This window comes from Rhincodon typus, chromosome 4 (assembly GCF_021869965.1).
Source record: "Rhincodon typus isolate 14 chromosome 4, sRhiTyp1.1, whole genome shotgun sequence".
NCBI classification, from domain to species: domain Eukaryota; kingdom Metazoa; phylum Chordata; class Chondrichthyes; order Orectolobiformes; family Rhincodontidae; genus Rhincodon; species Rhincodon typus.
In genome coordinates this window covers 24,994,787-25,014,600 of record NC_063335.1, presented here as the reverse complement: position 1 = coordinate 25,014,600, position 19,814 = coordinate 24,994,787, and the positions used below count along the sequence as shown (strand labels likewise).

At 39.4% G+C, this 19,814-nt stretch overlaps 1 protein-coding gene across 1 annotated transcript in view; it reads right to left on the bottom strand.

The window, feature by feature from the left end:
• Positions 1 to 19,814, bottom strand: part of si:ch211-171b20.3 — a 127,555-nt gene that overhangs the window by 4,980 nt on the left and 102,761 nt on the right. Inside the window, exons 6-8 of the mRNA XM_048596311.1 lie at positions 18,696 to 18,803; positions 13,252 to 13,399; positions 3,332 to 3,387 (exon numbers count right to left, since the gene is read on the bottom strand). Of these exons, the coding sequence (XP_048452268.1) occupies positions 3,332 to 3,387; positions 13,252 to 13,399; positions 18,696 to 18,803 (312 nt within the window). The remainder of the gene's footprint in view (positions 1 to 3,331; positions 3,388 to 13,251; positions 13,400 to 18,695; positions 18,804 to 19,814) is intronic.

Genomic DNA, 19,814 nt, shown 5'->3' with positions numbered 1-19,814 from the left:
CGAATTGTGGTCACTATCACCAAAGTGCTCACCTACCTCAATCTAACACCTGGCCTGGTTCATTACCCAGTACCAAATCCAATGTGGCCTCGCCTCTTGTTGGCCTATCTACATACTGTGTCAGGAAACCCTCCTGCACACATTGGATAAAAACTAACCCATCTAAAGTACTCATGAAATGAGAAATGAGTAATGAGTAATGACTAATGAAAGCAGATGGTTTAGAATTGTTTAGTTTTAAAGTATTAGACCAGAAATGTTTTATTAAAACCTTGAAGGGATTATTTGAAGCGTAGAAAGTCTGAACTCCATTGTATGAAAATTCAAAGGAGAGGTGATCAATCCTCAATACCAGCAAATTGAAGCCATGGCTGAGTCACACCCTATTTGTGATCCTCTGTCTGTTGTTTGAGCAGTGTAAAGGAGTGATGTTGGGATGAATGGAATTGTAGTCTGCTGTGGGTTTTGTAAACTTTAAACTTGTGTTATATATAAATAAATTGGTTTATTATATCTTAATTTCTTTTGCATAATGGGCTTCTGGTTTATTGTTAAAACTAAATCTGTAGAATCGCATGCTTGTGTTTCACTGAAAGATCACCACGTTAAAACCAAAAAAAAAAATCTATCAAGCCAGATGTTAGTCTAGGATCTAACCTCTCCAGTAGTAACATCAACTGAGATCTTAACTTAATACAGAATCGATTGTAGGGATCAAACTGAGGTTAAGAAGGATTACCCACCTGGCATCTCTGATGAAAAGTGGTTATGAACACTTTAGTAGTGTCTTTTGTCTAGTGTTTATCATCTTTCAAGATGGAGAAGTGCACTAAACGTTTTCTTCCTGTTGGAAGCCTAAATGACATCACTGTTTGCAATTGGATGTCTCAGGACTTTGAGTTTTGATTTATCCTTTGGTTGTGAGAACTTGAGTTGCCCACTGTTTAGTACAATGAAGTTCTGTGCTGGTTAGCATTATCAAGTATGCCTAGTGTTGCTCTTAGTACAAGCTTCTATTTACTCTACATAAATGGAAAATACACAATTGTCTTTAATATTCATTTTTTTGTGGACAGAAAGCAGAGTTAATGTTTCAAGTCCAGTGACCCTTCTTCAGAATGCTGCGTTCTCTAGCAATTTCCGTATTTGTTTCAGATCTTCACCGTCTGCAGTTTTTGTTTGCATTGGCTTGCTCATAACAGTGTCAAAGAGATTAATGTTTAATTCCTGGAGACTCCAAGACAACCCTGGAGGGTTAACATTTGTAACTCTAACTCAAAGTAATTGAGTGAAAAGTCAAACTATTTGGTGCAACCTCCAAAAGCGTTCCTAGCACAGCAAACTATATGACAAAGAATGTGTGTTTTACCCTTTAAGGTGTTTTCTAGACATGATATATGTGACACATAAAGGCCGGTTTACTTGTATTTATAGAAGCCACACTTCACTACACATTCTATGTTGTATAAGTTAACTTTCCATTCAGAATGTTTGAAAATGTGTACAATAATTAAAGGCAATCATAATTTGTCTTAATGTTATGATTTACCTTTTATAAACAACTGAAGCTAAGAAAAAATTCTGAACAATATGTTTTCTAGTTAATTTTTTCCAGAAACGTTAATAACCAGGAACTTACTCCCCATTTCAAACATGTGCCATAGACAGTTCTCCATTATCACTGAAGCTGACAAAAAATGTGGACAAAACTTTCTACTCAAGATGAAGTCACATAAAAATAAAAACTAACAGCAGGAGTCAGCCATTCAACTTCAAGTTTGCTCCATCACTCAATATGATCATGGCTGGGATCCTCTATCTCAATGCCATTTTTCCACTTTTTCCCCATACTCCTGGATGCCTTTAACATCTCAAAGTCTATCTATCTCTTTCTTGATATATTCAGTGAATTGGCCTCCACAGCCTTCTGTGGTGGAGAAATCTTGCCTCGTCTCGGTCCTAAATAGCCTATTATGTATCCTGACATTGTGACTCCTGGCTTTAGACTCCTTTATGAAGGAAACATTCTGCATTTAGCCTAATCAGCCCTGTTAGAATTGTGTATGTTTCGATCAGATGTCCTCTCAAACTTAATACAGACCCAGTCAAACTAATTTCTCTTCAAAATACAGTTGTGCCGTCCTAGTGAATGTCTGCTGCACTTCCACTATGGCAAGTATATCCTGTATTGGGTAGGAAAACCAAAGCTGCAAGCAATACTCTAGATGCAGTCCCACTAATGCCCTGTATAACTGCAGTAAGACATCCCTACTTCTGCACTGTAAACCTCTTACAATGAAGGCCAGTGTACCATTTGCTTCCAAATTGCTTGCTGCACCTGCCTGTCAACTTTCATTGACTGGTGTACAAGGACAACCAGATCCTTTTGTACTTCCACGTTTTCCAAGCTATCGGCATTTAAATAATATTTTGCCTTATACACCAGAGTGTATAACCACATTTAGCATCTGCCCTGTATCTACCCACTTACTCAACTTGTCTAAATCACCACAAAGCCTCCTTGCAACTCAATTTCCCCCAGCATTGGGTTATCTACAAACTTGGAAATGTTAAATTTGGTTTCCTCATTCAGAATATCTGTACATATCATGAGTAGCTGGAATCCAAGCACAGATCCTTGTGGTACCGAAGACTCACTGCCTGCTACCTGGAGAAAGACATATTTATTCCCACTCCTTCCTTCCTGTCTGTCCACCATTCTCAATGTATGCAAATATCCCATGTGTTTTAACCTTTTATGAGGCACCTTATCAAAAGCTTTCTGAAAGTCCAAATACACCACATCCACTGGTACTCCTTTATCTATTTGACACATTACATGCTGAAAAAACTTCAGTAGATTTGTTAAGTATGATTTGCATTTCATAAACCCATGCTGGTTGTGTCCAATGGTGTTAATGCATTCCAAGTGTTCTTTAATCATGTCTTTTATGATAGAATCTGACAGCAGGCTAACTGTTCTTTAATTCTGACTTTTTTTCCTCTTTCTTCCCTTTTTAAATGGTGAGGTTAACCACCAATTTGTAGGAACTGCTCCAGAATCACAAGCTTTGTAAAAACATATTTACCAAAATCAGAATCAAGATATGTTACTGTATGATGAAAACACCATTCTAATAGTTTGCATACAAATCACTGTACAGTTATTGATTCTTGCAATTAAAAACTTATCAAAAGCAGCAACACATAGAAAAATACTGAATGATTAAATCTACAAATTCAGAAATTTTTCTGATAAATTACAGAAAAATTGAATGATACCAAATCATACTCACAAAGTAATTTATAACATGAACATAAAAAAACTTACATTTTTGACTAGACGGAATTGATAGTGAAGAACAGAGTCCATTATGTGTCTTCGAACTGAATAAAATAAAAGCAGAATTTATTTTAGATTTTGTTTAATTGTTTGAAGCATATAGAAAATTATTGAGCATCAAGTTTACCTTGGAAGAACAAAATTAACAAACGTTTTCATGGCAGCAATGTTTAGAAAAGTTCTATGATGGCTTCCATAAAAGTAGTTGAAAAATTGCAAGGTTATTTTTACAGTCTTAACAATGAAAGGTTTGTTGTTTACAATTGTTCTGTATGGGCATTTGGAATTAATTTGAACTGTATTTAAAAAGATCATTAGTATAGATTGTGAAGTGGATCCATATTGGGCTTTGCCATATGCCCCTTGAATTCTAATTGGCTTCATGTTTTCTTCACTTTTGCTTGCAATTCCATCCTTGGCAAAGGTTGCCAATTGGTCAAGGTGTCTTTTAAGGCCTTCTAAAAGCTTTCTGAAACTTTGTTTCTTTGATTGTCCCCATCCATTTAAATTCTGACTTGGTGTTTTTGTTCTCTCACCACAGGAATAAAGTGAAACCAACATTTCCTCTTTTGAGCAATATTTGTGCAAGCCGCAAGAAAAATAAAAATGAAATCATGGTGGACTTAACAACAGAATAATAAAAGAATGACTAAATCTATATACTGTAGAAGCAGTTAAGGATTCCAGGCACCGACTGGACATGGTGGGGTGTATCCCGCAAATAGCCTTACCACTGTCTTTACTGTTGATTCCTAGGTTCTCTCTCCCCGCAACCCCACCTTGCAAAACACAGCCCTTCTCCCACTAACTTTTAGCCTGTGGCACCTCTTGAATCACTAGACCCTGACTTTCTGGCTCCCAGGGTACTACTGAACACAAGAATTGCCAGCTTCTAATTGATCATGCAAAATATCTGAACCCAGGTTCTTGATTCCAGAGTAAAGTCTGCAGGTGAACTCACTATTGCCCAATTGACTTGTGGGCCTCCCTGAAAAGGGGCGGAGTGTGTCTCACACCAGCTCTCCAGTTGGAATGCCCAAGATGCCCAACACCGTAAGGTGTTGCCCAATATGTCTGGGAGCTTACTTAAAAGTGCAATTAGCTTTGCCAGATGAAACTGACTACACTGAACAGCTCCATGGAAGAAATTTAACAGGCAACAACTGCCAGATCTGTCAGGACTGAGAGGATGGAATATCAAATGAAGTTTTCTAGTGAGCTATCATAAATGGAATGCTGATTAATTACCAATCTTTCTCTCATTGTGTATCAATCATCCTGCTTCCAACCCAGTAGATCATATACAATGGGATGTGCTGAAACTTGCAATTACACGATCAAACGTAACCTGAAGGGAGTTAAAAGTCAGTCTGGAAATCATTAGGACGAGAGGGACCATTCCCCCACATAGAAGAAAAACACCCTAACTCAGACTGACAATTCACCAGAGACTATTTTATTTTCACCTGCATAGATTCACCCCAACAAAAACTCAACCATAATCTCACCTGGAAAATCAAAGACTTCCGACCATGAGACAGAAATATCGTTTTTGCATTTTAAAGGACTGAAATTTGAACACGTGATATATCTCCCCAGATCCAGCAAGCATGGATCTCTTCTCCATAAAAACCTACATTTTCTTAGCTACCATCAGTTCTGAGGAAGTGTCACTGGACCCGAAACGGTAACTCTGATTTCTCTTCACAGATATTGCCAGACCCGCTGTGCTTTCCCAGCGATTTCTGGTTTTGTTTCTGATTCCAGCATCTGTAGTTCTTTCAGTTTTTATGGAAAATGGGGAGTGCGAGTTACATAAATTTGCTGGTTCCATGAGAAGTACTGCTAATTGTTCCTATGCTCTGCACTTCCTACTCACTGGGACACACCTCCCCTGCCTCTGCATCACCATTAATGCCTTTCACATTCACTTCTATTATACTTGATCCCTCCTTTTGTCTTGTTGCAGAAAAACAAAAGTCTGTCATGACTGGACCAAAAGGGCAAAGGATGGTGACCTTTAAGCTCCTTACTCAAGGAGAAAATGCTGGAGTTGGCTGGAGAAGAGAACAATCGTTCATATGGAATGCTGAGATCTCCAGGAGCAACCAAATATTTCCTTTCTTTAAATATATGCTCTCGTCTCTTGTTAAAGTTATACCCATTTGTGATTTAAGCAGTCTTTTCAAATATTCCAAGGATGAAACAAGTTGTAGTAGCCAAGCCTTTCTCTCACAAGCAATCAGCCGGTGATTTTGGTAATATCAGACATCAGGAATCCTTGAGCCTCACGTTGCTAACTGTGGCCAAGGCACAGAGACTACAAGCAACAGGATAGAGGCAGGGCATACCCTGCATAGTTCATCCACATCTACACCCACCCTATAAGTGATAGGATGGAACCAGTGATGATTCTACACATCTCTGTAGGCAACTTTTCATTCTATCTATTTCATTCTATCTGCGACAGATGTCACAGCACAACAGTTGGATACCATCTGCTGACCAAAGCTTGAAAAGCCACAAAATATCAGCCCTGATAAAATTTATAAACTTGTGAATGACATGGATAGAGTGGAAAGTATGAAGCTTTTTCCCAAGGTGGAGGGGTCAATTACTAGGGGACATAGGTTCAAGGTGTGGGGGTGCAAGTTTAAAAGAGATATGCTAGGCAGGTTTTTCACACAAAGGGTGGTGAATGCCTGCAACATGCTGCCAAAGAAGGTGGTGGAGGCAGACATAATATCAGCATTCAAGAAGCACTTGGACAAATACAAGAATAGGAAGGGAATAGAGAGATATGGATCCTGTAAGTGAAGACAATTTTAGTATGGAATGGCAAAATGAGACCGCACAGGCTTGGAGGACCGAAGGGCCTGTTCCTGTGCTGTATAGTTCTTTGTTATATTGCCATGTTACTGTCCTGTCTTGCTGACAACTCCTTTCTCCAGAATGGTGAAGGACCTGTTAAGTGCGGATACTTTAAGGTGGGATCAACTGATGAAACCACTCATACAATCATGTGGAGGGGCTCTTGAGCTGCACTGTTAGTGTCCCTACCTTCCTTAGAGCCAGGAGGCTTGGGTTCCAGTCCCATCTGTTCCAGAGGTGGGTCATAATATCTCTGAACAGTTTGATTGAAAATATCTACAATCATATAGATAAGAAAACATCTTTTCAGCAACAGAAATGTTCAAGAAGTGCAGAAATAACAGCTCCAGAGCCAATACAGAACATGTAGATGAGATGGCTACCTCGGCAAGTGCAGATAAAAAGATCATTAAAACCCATTATTACCTGACTAATTGTATATTACTTCCTTACAACAAAACACGATCGTTTCTGGTGATGGGCCAACAAATCCACCCTGTTAGCTGAATAGCTCAACCTAAAGACCAGTTGCTTGACTAAAATAAAGACAGGGAATGCTGGAGAAACACAGAATGCTGGAGAAACACAGTACATCTGGTAGCACCTGGTGGAGAGAGAAACAGAATTAATATTTCAAATCCAGTATGGGTTCTTCTTCAGAACTCCAGTGTGTGTTTGTTTCAGATTTCCAGAGCCTGCACTATTTTCATTTGTTCAAGTGGCTAATCTCTATTTCGTTTGAATCACCTTTAATTACACAACTTTGACTTTTGATTGTCAGTCTTGTAACACCAGAACAGTAAACAGCTCCAGACTTAGCTAACCACCTGCCTCTGGTCTCCACGTTTTACACAAGTTTGATTTCTTGGAAAGAAACCTCAGTTTTGCCTACAAAGTGAACTAATTCACAGCTTACTATTAAATCGGCAATTTAATTATGTCTGAGTTCCTGTAAACATCTGTGCAGAACCAAATGCCAACTGAAAGAACCTCAACTAGACATTGACTTACTGGATCCTCTAATTCACATGATATCTTTGAGTTTAAGAAATTTAGAGTTTCTAAATTCTATCCCTTTCCTTTCTCTTTTTCGTTCTTGGATGCATGTGTATAAGATGTGTTAAATTCTTTTGGATTTTAAATGCAATAACAAATCCTACTTTGTTTTAAACCTGAACAATTTGCTGTTGGTTATAGTATAGAATAGAACTAGGTTTATTGTCATGTACTCACATGAGTGCAGTGAAAGTTTACAAAGTCACCACTTACAGCGCCACCTTAGATACAACAGGGTCAGAAGTCACATGACACCAGGTTATAGTCCAACAAGTTTATTTGAAATCACAAGCTTTTGGAGCGCTGTTCCTTCATCAGGTAAAGTGAAAAGAAACACATAGGCACAGAATTTATAGGCATAGAGATCAAAAGATCATACAAATGGTGTGAGTGGAGTGTTGACAGGCTGAATAATAAGTCTCTGCAGGTGATCAAAAATGTCAGATGGTGTGAATAAAAATGTCAGCAGCTGAATAACAAGTGAAGGGATGACCTATAATCCGATTAATTGAGGCAGATAATTATAAAAAATTAAAAATAAGATGGTGCTGGAGACAAACTAAATGGCTGAAATAACATGATAGGTATAAGGGTTGAATGCCAAGAGTCTAACTAAAGTAACAAGTAATCCAAAACTGTACAAACTAATTAAGATAGAGAGACCATATCCAGTTATCAAGGTAATGGTGTCAAAACAGGACAATACGGAAGATTTTACATATACAGAAAAGTATGGTGGGGTTAGATAAAGTGACATGAACCCAAGATCATGGTTGAGGCAATCTTCATGGGGACAGAACTTGGCTATCACTTTCCAGTCGGCGATTCTGCATAGTTGTATATCTCGAAGGCTGCCTCTGAGGACATTTACCCGAAGATCCTGAATGTCCTTGACCACTGAAGTGTTCCCCGACTGGGAGGGAACGTCCCTCTCTGGTGATTGTTTCATGGTGTCCATTCATCTGTTGTCATAGCATCCGCATGGTCTCACCAATATACCATGCCTCAGGGCATTCTTGTCTGCAGTGTACGAGGTAGATAACATTGGCCGAGTCATATGAGTATCTGCCATGTACATGGTGAATGGTGTTCCCATGTGTGATGGAAGTATCCATGACGATGATCTGGTATGTTTTGCAGAGGCTGCTGTGGCAGGGTTGTGTGGTGTTGTGGTTGATGTTGTCCTGAAGGCTGGGTAGTTTGCTGCAAATGATGGTCTGTTTAAGATTTGGAGGTTGTTTGAAGGTGAGAAGTGGAGGCTTGATGAAATGTTAGTTGTCATCGATGACATGTTGAAGGCTGTGAAGGACATGGCAATAGTTTCTCAGGTCCGGGGAAGTACTGGATGACGAAGGGTACTCTATCAGTCGTGTCCTATGTCAGTCTTCTGAGGAGGTCATTGCGGTTTTTTACTATGGCACATTGGAACTGGCGATTGATGAGTTGAGCATCGTATTACAGGTAATGTATTGGCATGGATAGAGGATTGGTTGACCAGTAGAAAGCAAAGAGTAGGGGTAAATGGGTGTTTTTCTGGTTGACGGTCAGTGGCTAGTGGTGTGCCTCAGGGATCAGTGTTGGGATCGTAATCGTTTACAATTTACATAAATGATTTGGAGTTGGGGACTAAGTGTGGTGTGTCAAAATTTGCAGATGACACTAAGGTGAGTGCTAGAGCAAAGTGTACAGAAGACACTGAAAGTCTGCAGAGGGATATAGATAGTCTGAGTGGGCAAAGGTCTGGCAGATGGAGTACAATGTTAATAAGTATGAGGTCATCCATTTTGGTAGGAATAACAGGAAAATGGACTATGTTTTAAATGGTAAAAAATTGCAGCACGCTGCTGTGCAAAGGGACTTGGGTGTCCTTGTGCATGAATCGCCAGAAGTAGGATTGCAGGTGCAGCAGGTAATTAAAAAGGCAAATGGAATTTTGACTGCCATTGCTACAGGGATAGAGTTTAAAAACAGGGAGGCTATGCTGCAGCTGATTTGGGTCCTGGTGAGGCCACACCTGGAGTACTGTGTGCAGTTTTGCTCTCCTTATTTGAAAAGAGATATACTAGCACTGGAGGGGGTGCAGAGGAGATTCACTCGGTTGATTCCAGAGTTGAGAGGGTTGGATTATGAGGACAGACTGAGTAGACTGGGATTATACTCACTGGAATTCAGAAGAATGAGGGGAGATCTTATAGAAACATAAGATTATGAAGGGAATAGATATGATGGAGGCAGGGAGGTTGTTTCCGCTAGCAGGTGAAACTAGGACTCAAAATAAAGGGAAGCAGATGTAGGACTGAGGTCAGGAGGAACTTCTTCACCCAAAGGGTTGTGAATCTGTGGAATTCCCTGCCCAGTGAAGCGGTTGAAGCTACCTCGCTGAATGTTTTTAAGGCAAGGCTAGATAAATTTTTGAACAGTAAAGGAATTAAGGGTTATGGTGAGTGGGCGGGTAAGTGGAGCTGTGTCTCAAAAAGATCAACCATGATCTTATTAAATGGTGGGGCAGGCTCGAGGGGCCAGATGGCCTACTCCTGCTCCTAGTTCTTATGTTCTTATGTATGCCATTCTTATGAGGCAAACTACCCGCTGTCATGTGAATTTTGACATTGTTCACCCCAGTCCGACACCACCACCTCCACATCTTTAGGTACAACAGTACCTAGGTACAGGATCTTAGGAATAAATTAGCAAAATAAAGAAATAAAAAGTTCAGCATTACAGTGCTTCACGCCACCTTAGGTACAAGGTACCTGGGTACAAAATCTTAGGAATAAATAAGAAAAATAAAGAAATAAAATTTTAATTTCAAATTCACAAACCGGGTTTAGAGAAACAAACCACTGCCTATTTTAAAAGAGAAAAGAAAAATAAGGAAAGAAAATTAAAAACTATCTCTGCTACAGGTAGAAGAGGAGAACGGGATGAATAGTTCAATTCACTTCACCCTGTTATCTGTGAAGCTACTGCAGTAAATCACAGGCTGAGAGTTTGTGGTGTAATTCATCTCCTGACTCCCCAATGCCAGTTTTTTTGCTGTGCAACAAACAAGTCAGGATTTTAGTACAATAGTATCCACTTGCCTGGATGAGCACAGCTCTGACAACAGTCAAGAAGCAAAATGATTTCCAGGTCAAAGCAGCCCATTTGATCAACACCACATCCATATATTTATTGTGGTTCACTGCATTGTCATCATGAATTTACTGAAGCAGACTGAGATGTGATGAAAAATGTCTCCTAAGTGAAGGTCCTCCACTTGGCTACATCTTACCTACCCATCAAGAATGGTGGTAGTTTGGTATTCATCACCCAATTACATCTTGCCCTGAACACCTGCTTCTCTGAATTTTTCTTCTCATTTTTCCTTCTCCTTTCAGTATGTAACATTGTTCTGCTCCTCTCCTCTCTAATTTAAAGTTCTCCTGTTCTCTACCATCTTTGCAAGTATGGTAATTATTTTCTTACCAAGATATTTTTACTGCTTTCCATCTTAGCTTCTGTACTGAGAGACTCCTCATTATCAGTTTTTCAACCTCCATCTCAATACATCATGTTATTATCCCTCTGAGTTCATGACCTTTTGTCCTCCCTAAACCTCTCCCTCAATGTTAACAACACACATTCACAGCCACCCTCTAACTTTGGCCTTACAGCTTGTATTGTATCAATCACAGATAAAGCCACTTCTGATCACCTACTAGACACACTTTCCATTCACATCCATCTTCTAACTTTGCCTTCTTCTGGCCTTGGAAAGAAACTTAGCCCCAATTCATCTTCAACTATACATTGAAAACTGCTTAGTCTGCTGCTGTTGGTATGCCACCCTTTGGCAGCTATTGATATGATCCACAATGTATATCTGCACCACCTTTAATACCCTAGTCCCCACTAAAACTAGTATCCTCTCCCACCTGAGCCATTCTCCTCTTTCAGCTTTTATTTCCATTTGCTTAAATCCAAGGGTGCATGCTTGAAAGTATATTCTGCACAATGGTTCAACATCAAATCAATTAGATCAGAGTTTTATTTGCCTACAATTGCACACTAATCCGGATTATTTTGGCATGCAAAAATAACTTCTGGCTTTTTTTTCCCTATTGCAAACTGTCGTCTTAAATTCCTTTGTTATGACTATTCCATCCTCAACTCTGACAGTAATTGAGAGAGTTTAGCGTCATCTTCATCACTATGATGAAGATAATCAAATCGGCTGACCATTCCATTAGCACATGAGTCCTTAATTCCTCAAAAGAATTCCTTGGTATTGTTCCCTCCCATATCTGTGCCTAAACTATATCGAACTCTATGCTTAATTCCTTGCAATTAGGTTTCCATGTGGCCACAATACCAAAACAGCTCTTATCAATATCACAAACAGCATTCTAAATGACTGCAAATGACTGTGACTGTTCCTTTCCTCAAACTCAATGGCACTCTACCTCTTTTTCCTTTGAGATGCTTCTAAACCCAAACTCTTGGAACAAGCCTTTGGCCATTTGGCTTAATAGTGCCTGTGTCACTTAAATTATGCTTAATAATACACCTGTAAATCACCTTGGAACATTTTATTCCATTAAAAATACTACATAAATGTAAGTTGTTATTGGAACAGAGGAGGCTAAAGAGATAGAGGGGTGAACCAAAGAAGGATTTGAAAGCAAAAGGATAAAAACTTTAAAATCAAGGTTTCACTTAACCAGGAGCCAATGTAGGGTAGTCAGCATAATGTAATGAACGAATGAGATTTGATGTGAGCCAGAACTTAGGCAGCAGGTTTTTAGATAACTTCAAGATTATGCAAGGTGAAAGATGGAGGCCAGTCAGGTGTGTGAAGTAATAGTCAAGTTTAGACGTGACCAAAGCATGGATAAAATTTTCAGCAAGATAGAGTTCAGGCAGAAGCAGAGTCAGATGACAATGCAAAAGCAAAATATTGTTTTACATTTCAGATTTCCAGCATTCACAAAGTGCAACAGAAGCTCAGTAGGTCCAGTAGCATTTGTGGAGAAAAAAACGGAGCTAACATTTTGAGTCCAGTATGATTCTACTTCAGAACTGATGTTGTCAAGATGATGTTGCAGCCACGGGACTAAGAGTCTTACTGATGGCATGCATGTGGGACCAGAAACTCAACTCAGAATCAAGCATAATATCAAAGTTGAGAGCAGTTATGTTCAACCTTTGACATTTGCTAGAGAGAGGGACTGATGCAGCGATTAAGGAACAAATTTAAGCGGAGACTGAAGACGAAGGCTTTGTTTTTTCCAATATAAGGTTGAAGAATGTTTTTGCTCATTTGGTAATGAATATTAATGAGCAATTAGACAATTTAGAGACAGCGGAAGGGTCAAGTGAGATGGCATCAGCATCAGTTTACATATATGCTATGTTTTTGAATGATGCTGTCAAGTAGACAGTATATAGATGAGAGGCCGTAGGGGGCCAAGGAAATAATGAGGAGACATGTGATTTAATTTCAGGACAGCAGGAAACTAAATCATTGCAGATGGTTCCTTAGTTGCAAAACAGGTTAATAAACTCGTAAAAAACCACAAAACCATACACAAAGGTTTATTTATAGAGGAACAGAATTCAAAACTAGGGATGTTTTGCTAAACTTATATAAAACTTTTTGATACCATGCTTGGTGTTGTGTATTCTGTGTGCTGACTTATATTTAAAGGATATAAGGCACTGGAGAAGGTGTTAAAAAACTTAGAAAAATGATACTAGAATTGGAAGGTTAAAACTACCTGCTAAAGTGAATACGTTGAGGAACTTTTCTCTCCAAAACAGGTGACCTAAGATCATTCTTTTGGAAGATTTAATAGAGTACTCACAGAAAGAATGTTGCCACTTGTGGTGAGTAAAACTAAAAGTCATCAATATTAGATTGTCACGTAGAAATCTAATCACAGTAAATAAAGTAGACTGAGGGAAAGGCTTTTAAAATATTTATTTACATCTGCTCTTACCCAAAAGAATGAGTTTCAGGTGCAACATCTGTAAATTCCTTGTGTGACTGCTGAACATTTTTGGTCTTACACCCCTGAATTCCATTTGCTTGAGCAACTGTTGGTATTTTAACAATTTTGTCATTTCTTTTCAACTCGGAGGAAAGAACTGCAAATGAAAGAAAACATGTCTTTGTGTTTACGAATCATTCATGACACAAGAGAAATATAGATATTGATAACCTTGAAAATTGATCACAATTTTAACATAGTGAGTACAATAGGTAATTCTGTTCATATGATTACTTTAGTTATCACTGTACTCAAAGGAGAAGAATTTGGGGGGAAATGATGGTGCGGTGGCAGTGTCATTGGATTAATAATCTGGAGGTCAAGGTTAGTGGCCAGGAAACTTGGGTTCAAATCCTACCATGGCAGCTGGTGGAATTTGAATTCAATTAATAAATCCTCAATTGAAAGCTAGTCTCAGTAATGATAACTATGATCACAAATTGTCATAAAAATCCCTTCTGCTTTGCAAATTTCCTTGAAGGAAGAAAATTTGCCATCCAAACTCTAAACACAATTCCTTAATTGACTCTTAACTGCCCTCTGAAATGGCCTAGCATCTCATTCAATTTAAGGGAAATTAAGATCAAACAACAAATGCCAGTGACCTCCACATCTAATGAAGGAATAAAGAGATATGAAACTTTGAGTATAACCGTTCCAACCCAAAGGGGGGAAGGAAGTACCGAGTGAAACACAGGGAATATTTCCACAGTCAGGATTAAGACATCTTTTTAAAATAATCTACAAATGATAATCAATTTATCACAGTAAACCACAATTAACCTTATTATAATTTTTTAGCATAAATCACAAAAGTTGAATACTTTATTCCTAGAAAACAAGGCATTGTGTGGAGAAACATAAATAACTTTAAAAATCTCAGTTCTGCACAATGTCATAAATTTTCCTCAGCATATGTTGCATTCATGGTTTTGTGTAGAAGCAATATATGCTGGCCAGCCAGCAACGCCCATGTCCCATGAGTGAATATATTTTTAAAAATCATAGCAAGACAAACTTTACAAATTAACTTCTGGATGTCCATCTGACAAAACATGTCCAACATTTAGAAACCTTAAATGTAAAAATGGGTAAGATGCATAGAACAATGATTAAATTCCTGTCTCTTGTCAGATGATGGTGACTCTAACTATCACCAGTTGGGGTAGCCATAACTAAATACAAGAAACCCCACTCCGACTGATCAGTCCTCAAAATTAAAATGAAATGGTATTGACCTGTCTAACTTAGCTAACAGTACACTGAGTCTGCCAGAAAGTGACTGTTCCTATCTCTCCTCAATAGCCATGTGACTTTGAAGGCAAATTTATACAATAACGATAACTGTACTTAGTTGTGCCTTACAACTCAATATGTATTTGAACTTAAACAAGCCAGACACAAATGAACGCTTCATGTGCAGTACAGTTAGAGGCTCAAATTTACAGTAGAACTGTTCAGAATATTGTAATTTGATGTAAAGTATGTGATATTTATATATTAAGATCATTTATCTCAGAGTCTTGATTTTGAACTAATGTCTTGAGAGTTTTGGTCTGTGTGTATGACAGTTTTTAATGATTCACTTATCAGTATTTCTGGAACCATAATTTTTTTAAACCTACATGAGACCGTGTTCCTGGGATCTCAGAATTTTGTTTGCACTGAGAGTTTTATGAGATGTCAGAGTAAACATTGAAGAGCAAGTTCAGAAGAAGGGTCACTGCACCACAAATGTTAACTCTGCTTTCTCTCACACAGATGCTGCCAGACCTTGCTTACTTTCAGTGAGAAGAATCAAAAATTTTTTCGTGCTTAGGGGAAAAACCCATAGCTTGGAAAGCTTTTGTTTTTCAGTTTGTAGAAGTTGTTGTTGAATCTAGATATAAGAAACAGTTTCTCCCTGAGGAAAGGAATTACTTTAGAATGGTTAGCAAATAGGTTACCTCTGTATGATTATTTGAAATTCAACACTGAAAGTGTTTGGTTAGAACCCTGAATGGGCTATGTGAAGCTGAGAAAGTCTAAGTGAGGTTGTACGAATAATCAAAGAAGAGGCTGTCAAACTTTTAAGACTAGGAATTGATGGAAACACTTAACTCAGACATACAGATGTGATAGAGAAGGAACTCTCCCTGGTGTTTGAGTACTGTAAGGTGAAGGTGTTGGCATATATCGAACTGCATTTTTACTGTGTATTTTAAGAGCTTCCAAATTGTCTTACAGGCAAATAGCTTGGTTTATTCTATTTTATTTTAATCTAGTTTTCCATAATAAACTTCTTATTAATTGTTAAACCCCCGATGAAGGGTCTAGGCCCGAAACGTCAGCCTCCCTGCTCCTATGATGCTGCTTGGCCTGCTGTGTTCAGCCAGCTCTACACCTTGTTACCTCTGTAGGATTGTGTGCTTGTTTTTAAGCAAAACATCAGCTCATCAACTAAAAACAAAACATGGTCTATAAAGTCATATTTCAAACTAGAATCTGACTTGTCCAGTAATAACACTACCTGAGATCATAAATAGTCCCCTAACAATACATGGACACATAACTCATTGAATATAGGTTCATCAATTGGAGTTAGGACTTTTAACTAAAATTACATGTCTTTTTACAACACAATCAAACACCAGGACTTGGATATGTTAACACGTTTTTTCCACTCAGCCTCCAGGTAACATTTTCCAACATCTATTGATCAGCAGATCTGAACATGGTGGAAAGATTGTCATAAAACTGTCATGAAAATTGCCTGTGATAAACCCTCGAAATAGGTTTCAGCCTAAAGGTGTCCTCAAGATAGTATTCATAGTTAAACTGAATGTGGAAAATACATGAGACTAAAGCTAATTTAGAGCAGCGGGTCTTGCATTGGAACAAAGCACTCCTTGCCACTGATGGAAGATCACCAAAGATATTAGTGGGATAAGACATCATGCTCACACTTCGTCTTTATAGCATTGGCTTACCCACCTTCTGCAAGTGCAGACTGTGCCATCAACTGCTTCCAGCGTGACAAACGATCTGGAGGAAGGGTGCTGTCATGGGTGTCTCTTCATGTGCGAGAAGCCTCAAAAGGAATGCTATTCTGATATCACACGGCTAATTTGATGCCAGATTCACTAACTTGCATCATGCAGAACCAGTCAACATGTTCACTGGTTACTCTATGAAGAGTAAGTACTGAGCTGCAAGATGTGCTCTGTGCTAGTGTTATTTAAGGAACAAGGTACCCAACTTGCAGGTAAGGCAATTTTTCAAAGACCCTGCAACCATTTTCCTTCGTGCTAGGTATGACAGCACCCAATGAAGTGTTATTCCATTGATTCCCACTAACTGAATTTTCTAGGGCTCCCAGATGCCACAGCTAGTCAAATAATTAATTGGTGTCAAGGGCAATCACCAACACCTCACACCTCTGTAATTCAACTGTTTTGCTTACATTTGGACCAAGGCTATAACAAGGCCTACAGCTGGGTGGCCCTGATAAAACCCAAAGTGAGTATAAATTGGGCAGATTATTGTTGTGTAAGTGCTGCCTAACAGCATAGTCAATGGAAACTTCCATCTTTTTTGACACTTGAGAGGAGACTGATGGGACAGTAATTCCTTGGATTTATTTGTCCTACATTTTGATAACAAGACATATTTGGGCAGTTTTCCACATTATGTCGTGTGTGCAGTAGTGGGACAGATTAGCTAAGGCCATGATCGACTTTTGAGCATGTCATCAGTGCTACAGCTGAAGTGTTGTCAGGGTCCACAGCCTTTGCTGTATCCAGTATCCTCAGCTATTTCTTTATATCATGTAAATTTAATTGAGCTATCTGACAAAAAGAGAGTGGAGTCCTTAGGAGGAGGCCAAGATGGATCATCTATTTGGCATAAATAAAGAACTGTGAGTGCTGGAGATCTAAAACAAAAACAGAAATTCCTGGAGAAACTCAGCAGGATTGGCCGCATCTGTGGAATGAAAGCAGAGTAATATTTTGAGTCCAGTGACTCTTCATCAGAACATCTGTTTGGCACGTCTGGTTGAGGATGTGCCAAATGCTTCAGTCTTGTCTTTTGCACAAACATGCTCGGCTTCATGATCATTGAAGATGGGGATGTTTTCGGAGGCTCTACTGGTTAAGTGCCCACCACCATTCATGACTGGATGTAGCAGGACTGCAGGGTTTTGATATGATCCATTGGTTGAGGGGTCACTTAGCTCTGTAATCGCTGCTTTCACTTGTATTTCTGTGAATATCTCCTTTTCCCTCTAGAGAGGCATTGGACTTCAGAAATGGTGGTGCTGTTGCTGTGACTAGAGTATGTTTCAGTGGAAAGCCCTTGCCCTAGAAACTCAACATTGAGAGAGTGTACACCTGCATAATCTATACCCCACTCTGCCTTGAAGGTTGGCAGCATGACAGCAAAAAAAAAGATGGATGGAAGTACCTTCCAGGTAGTTGCCAAACACCTATCAAGTAATGATAGCAATAATCCAAAAGCAGATTATTGCAGATGCTGGAAATCTAAAGTAAAATCACCAAATGCTATAATCACTAAACAGGTCAGACAGCATATGTTGATGGCACAGTGGCACAGTAGTTAGCACTGCTGCCTCACAGCACCAGGGACCTGAGTTTGATTCCAGCTTTGGGTGACTGTGTGGAGTTTGCACGTTTTCCCTGTGTCTGTGTGGGTTTCCTTCCACAGTCTAAAGATGTGCAGGTTTGATGGATTGGCCATGCTAAATTGCCCTGTAGTGTTCAGGGATGTACAGGCTAGGTGGGTAAACTATAGGATTTTAGCGATTCTATGAAAAAGAAATAATTAAAATTTCAGTCAAGAGCTTTCAATGCAATTATAGCACTGACATGAGAAGTAATTTACCAATCAGCCTTACAAACTGGTCATGTTTGTAGGTCTTCAAGCTAATTGATGAAAGCCTTCACAGATTTGTCATTTTCACAAATAGAATCCTCCCGTTGTGCTCTCACCTTTTCTAACCTACTGTGTTAGATATGCAGTGTGGTGGGAAAGAGAGATTTCACTTGGTAATTCCCTTTAATTTCCTCCTTAATAAGTTTAATTGTCTCCTGTCTCAGCTGCAGAATTTCCCAACCACTTCACCAACCTGTCATGAGAAAGACAGCTGGATCATGTCAAGGTACCAGATCAATGGCATTTTTTCAAAGCATTCATCATCACAATGTACATGCCCATCAGTGTTCACCTCTATCCTGCCTTACAAAGATTTTCATCTGAATCCCTGCAGCAGCATGTCTGCAATCTGGGCCTCTGTTGAGCACACCCTTGACCCTGATGTGGCCACCCAGTCTTGCACAATATTTCATTACATGCTGATTCCAACTTCATACTAGGCTCCAAGTTATATACAGTACCAGTATTTGAGTCAGTGGCTGCCATTGTCAGATCAAGTGACAGCACCTCTTCTTCTGTACTGTGCTGTAGCTCTCTCTCTTTCCTCCTTTGGGCTGCTGTGGCAGTTCCTGAAGGCAGAAAATCAAAAGAAAGTTGTTGTGAAGGCTGGGGTTGACAGGTAGAAAGGAAATGGTCTAATCAACAACATATTTCTCATCAGGCTTGATAACAGAATAAGGGTGAGTTGGGAGCTGAGAAAGATATAATGTCCTCAATGCTCTCAGCAATGCTGGATGATTCTACTGCAGCCAGCCCATGAGCTGAGAGTCATCTCCTCTGTAGCACTCAGAAAATACAGCCATCTTTGTAACTAACAGATCTACTCCCTTTAAGGTGCACCACCTTGTCTTGCTAAATAGAGGCCAGAATGTCAAACATTACACACTGTGTTTGGATAATGTACTTGCCATAACTAAATAGTTGGAGGTACGTGGAAGCAGTGAGAGATCTATGTGTGCTTTACAGGATTGGTAAGTCTGTGGGTAAAGTGTATCTGGATGTTTGATGTGCATCCTAATGCCAGGGACTGTGGCTAGTGAATGATGTGGATGTGGTGCAATAAGTAGCATGAGTGTTTGGTGGCGTGGTGGGTAAGAGCTGTCTTTTTGTTTTGTTGTCTCAAGGTTTGCGAGGGTTGCTGGCAAAGCCAGCACTCTTGTACCACAACCCTAATTGCCCTTGAACAGCTGCAGTCTAGCTGGTGTAGTTATGCCTGTGAAACAGAAATGGAAGAAGTGAATGTTTAATGTAGGAGATGGGATGCCAATCAAGGGGACTGCTTTGTCCTAAATGGTGTTGATTTTCTTGGGAGCACATTTATTCAGGCTGGGAACACCCCCGACTTGTGCTTATACATGGCAAACAAACTGTAGAGATTTAAGAGGTGAATTACTCCCCATGAAGTTCCCAGTGTCTGAGCCGCTTTTACAGCCACAGTATTTACAGATATTTTCTAATCAGACTGTTCAGACATGTTACTATGCACCTCCAGACACAGGCCTCCTGGCTCAAAGTCAGGAACATTATCACTGTGCCACAAGAGTTAGATCTCTGGTCACTTGTAAACTCCAAATCACCAG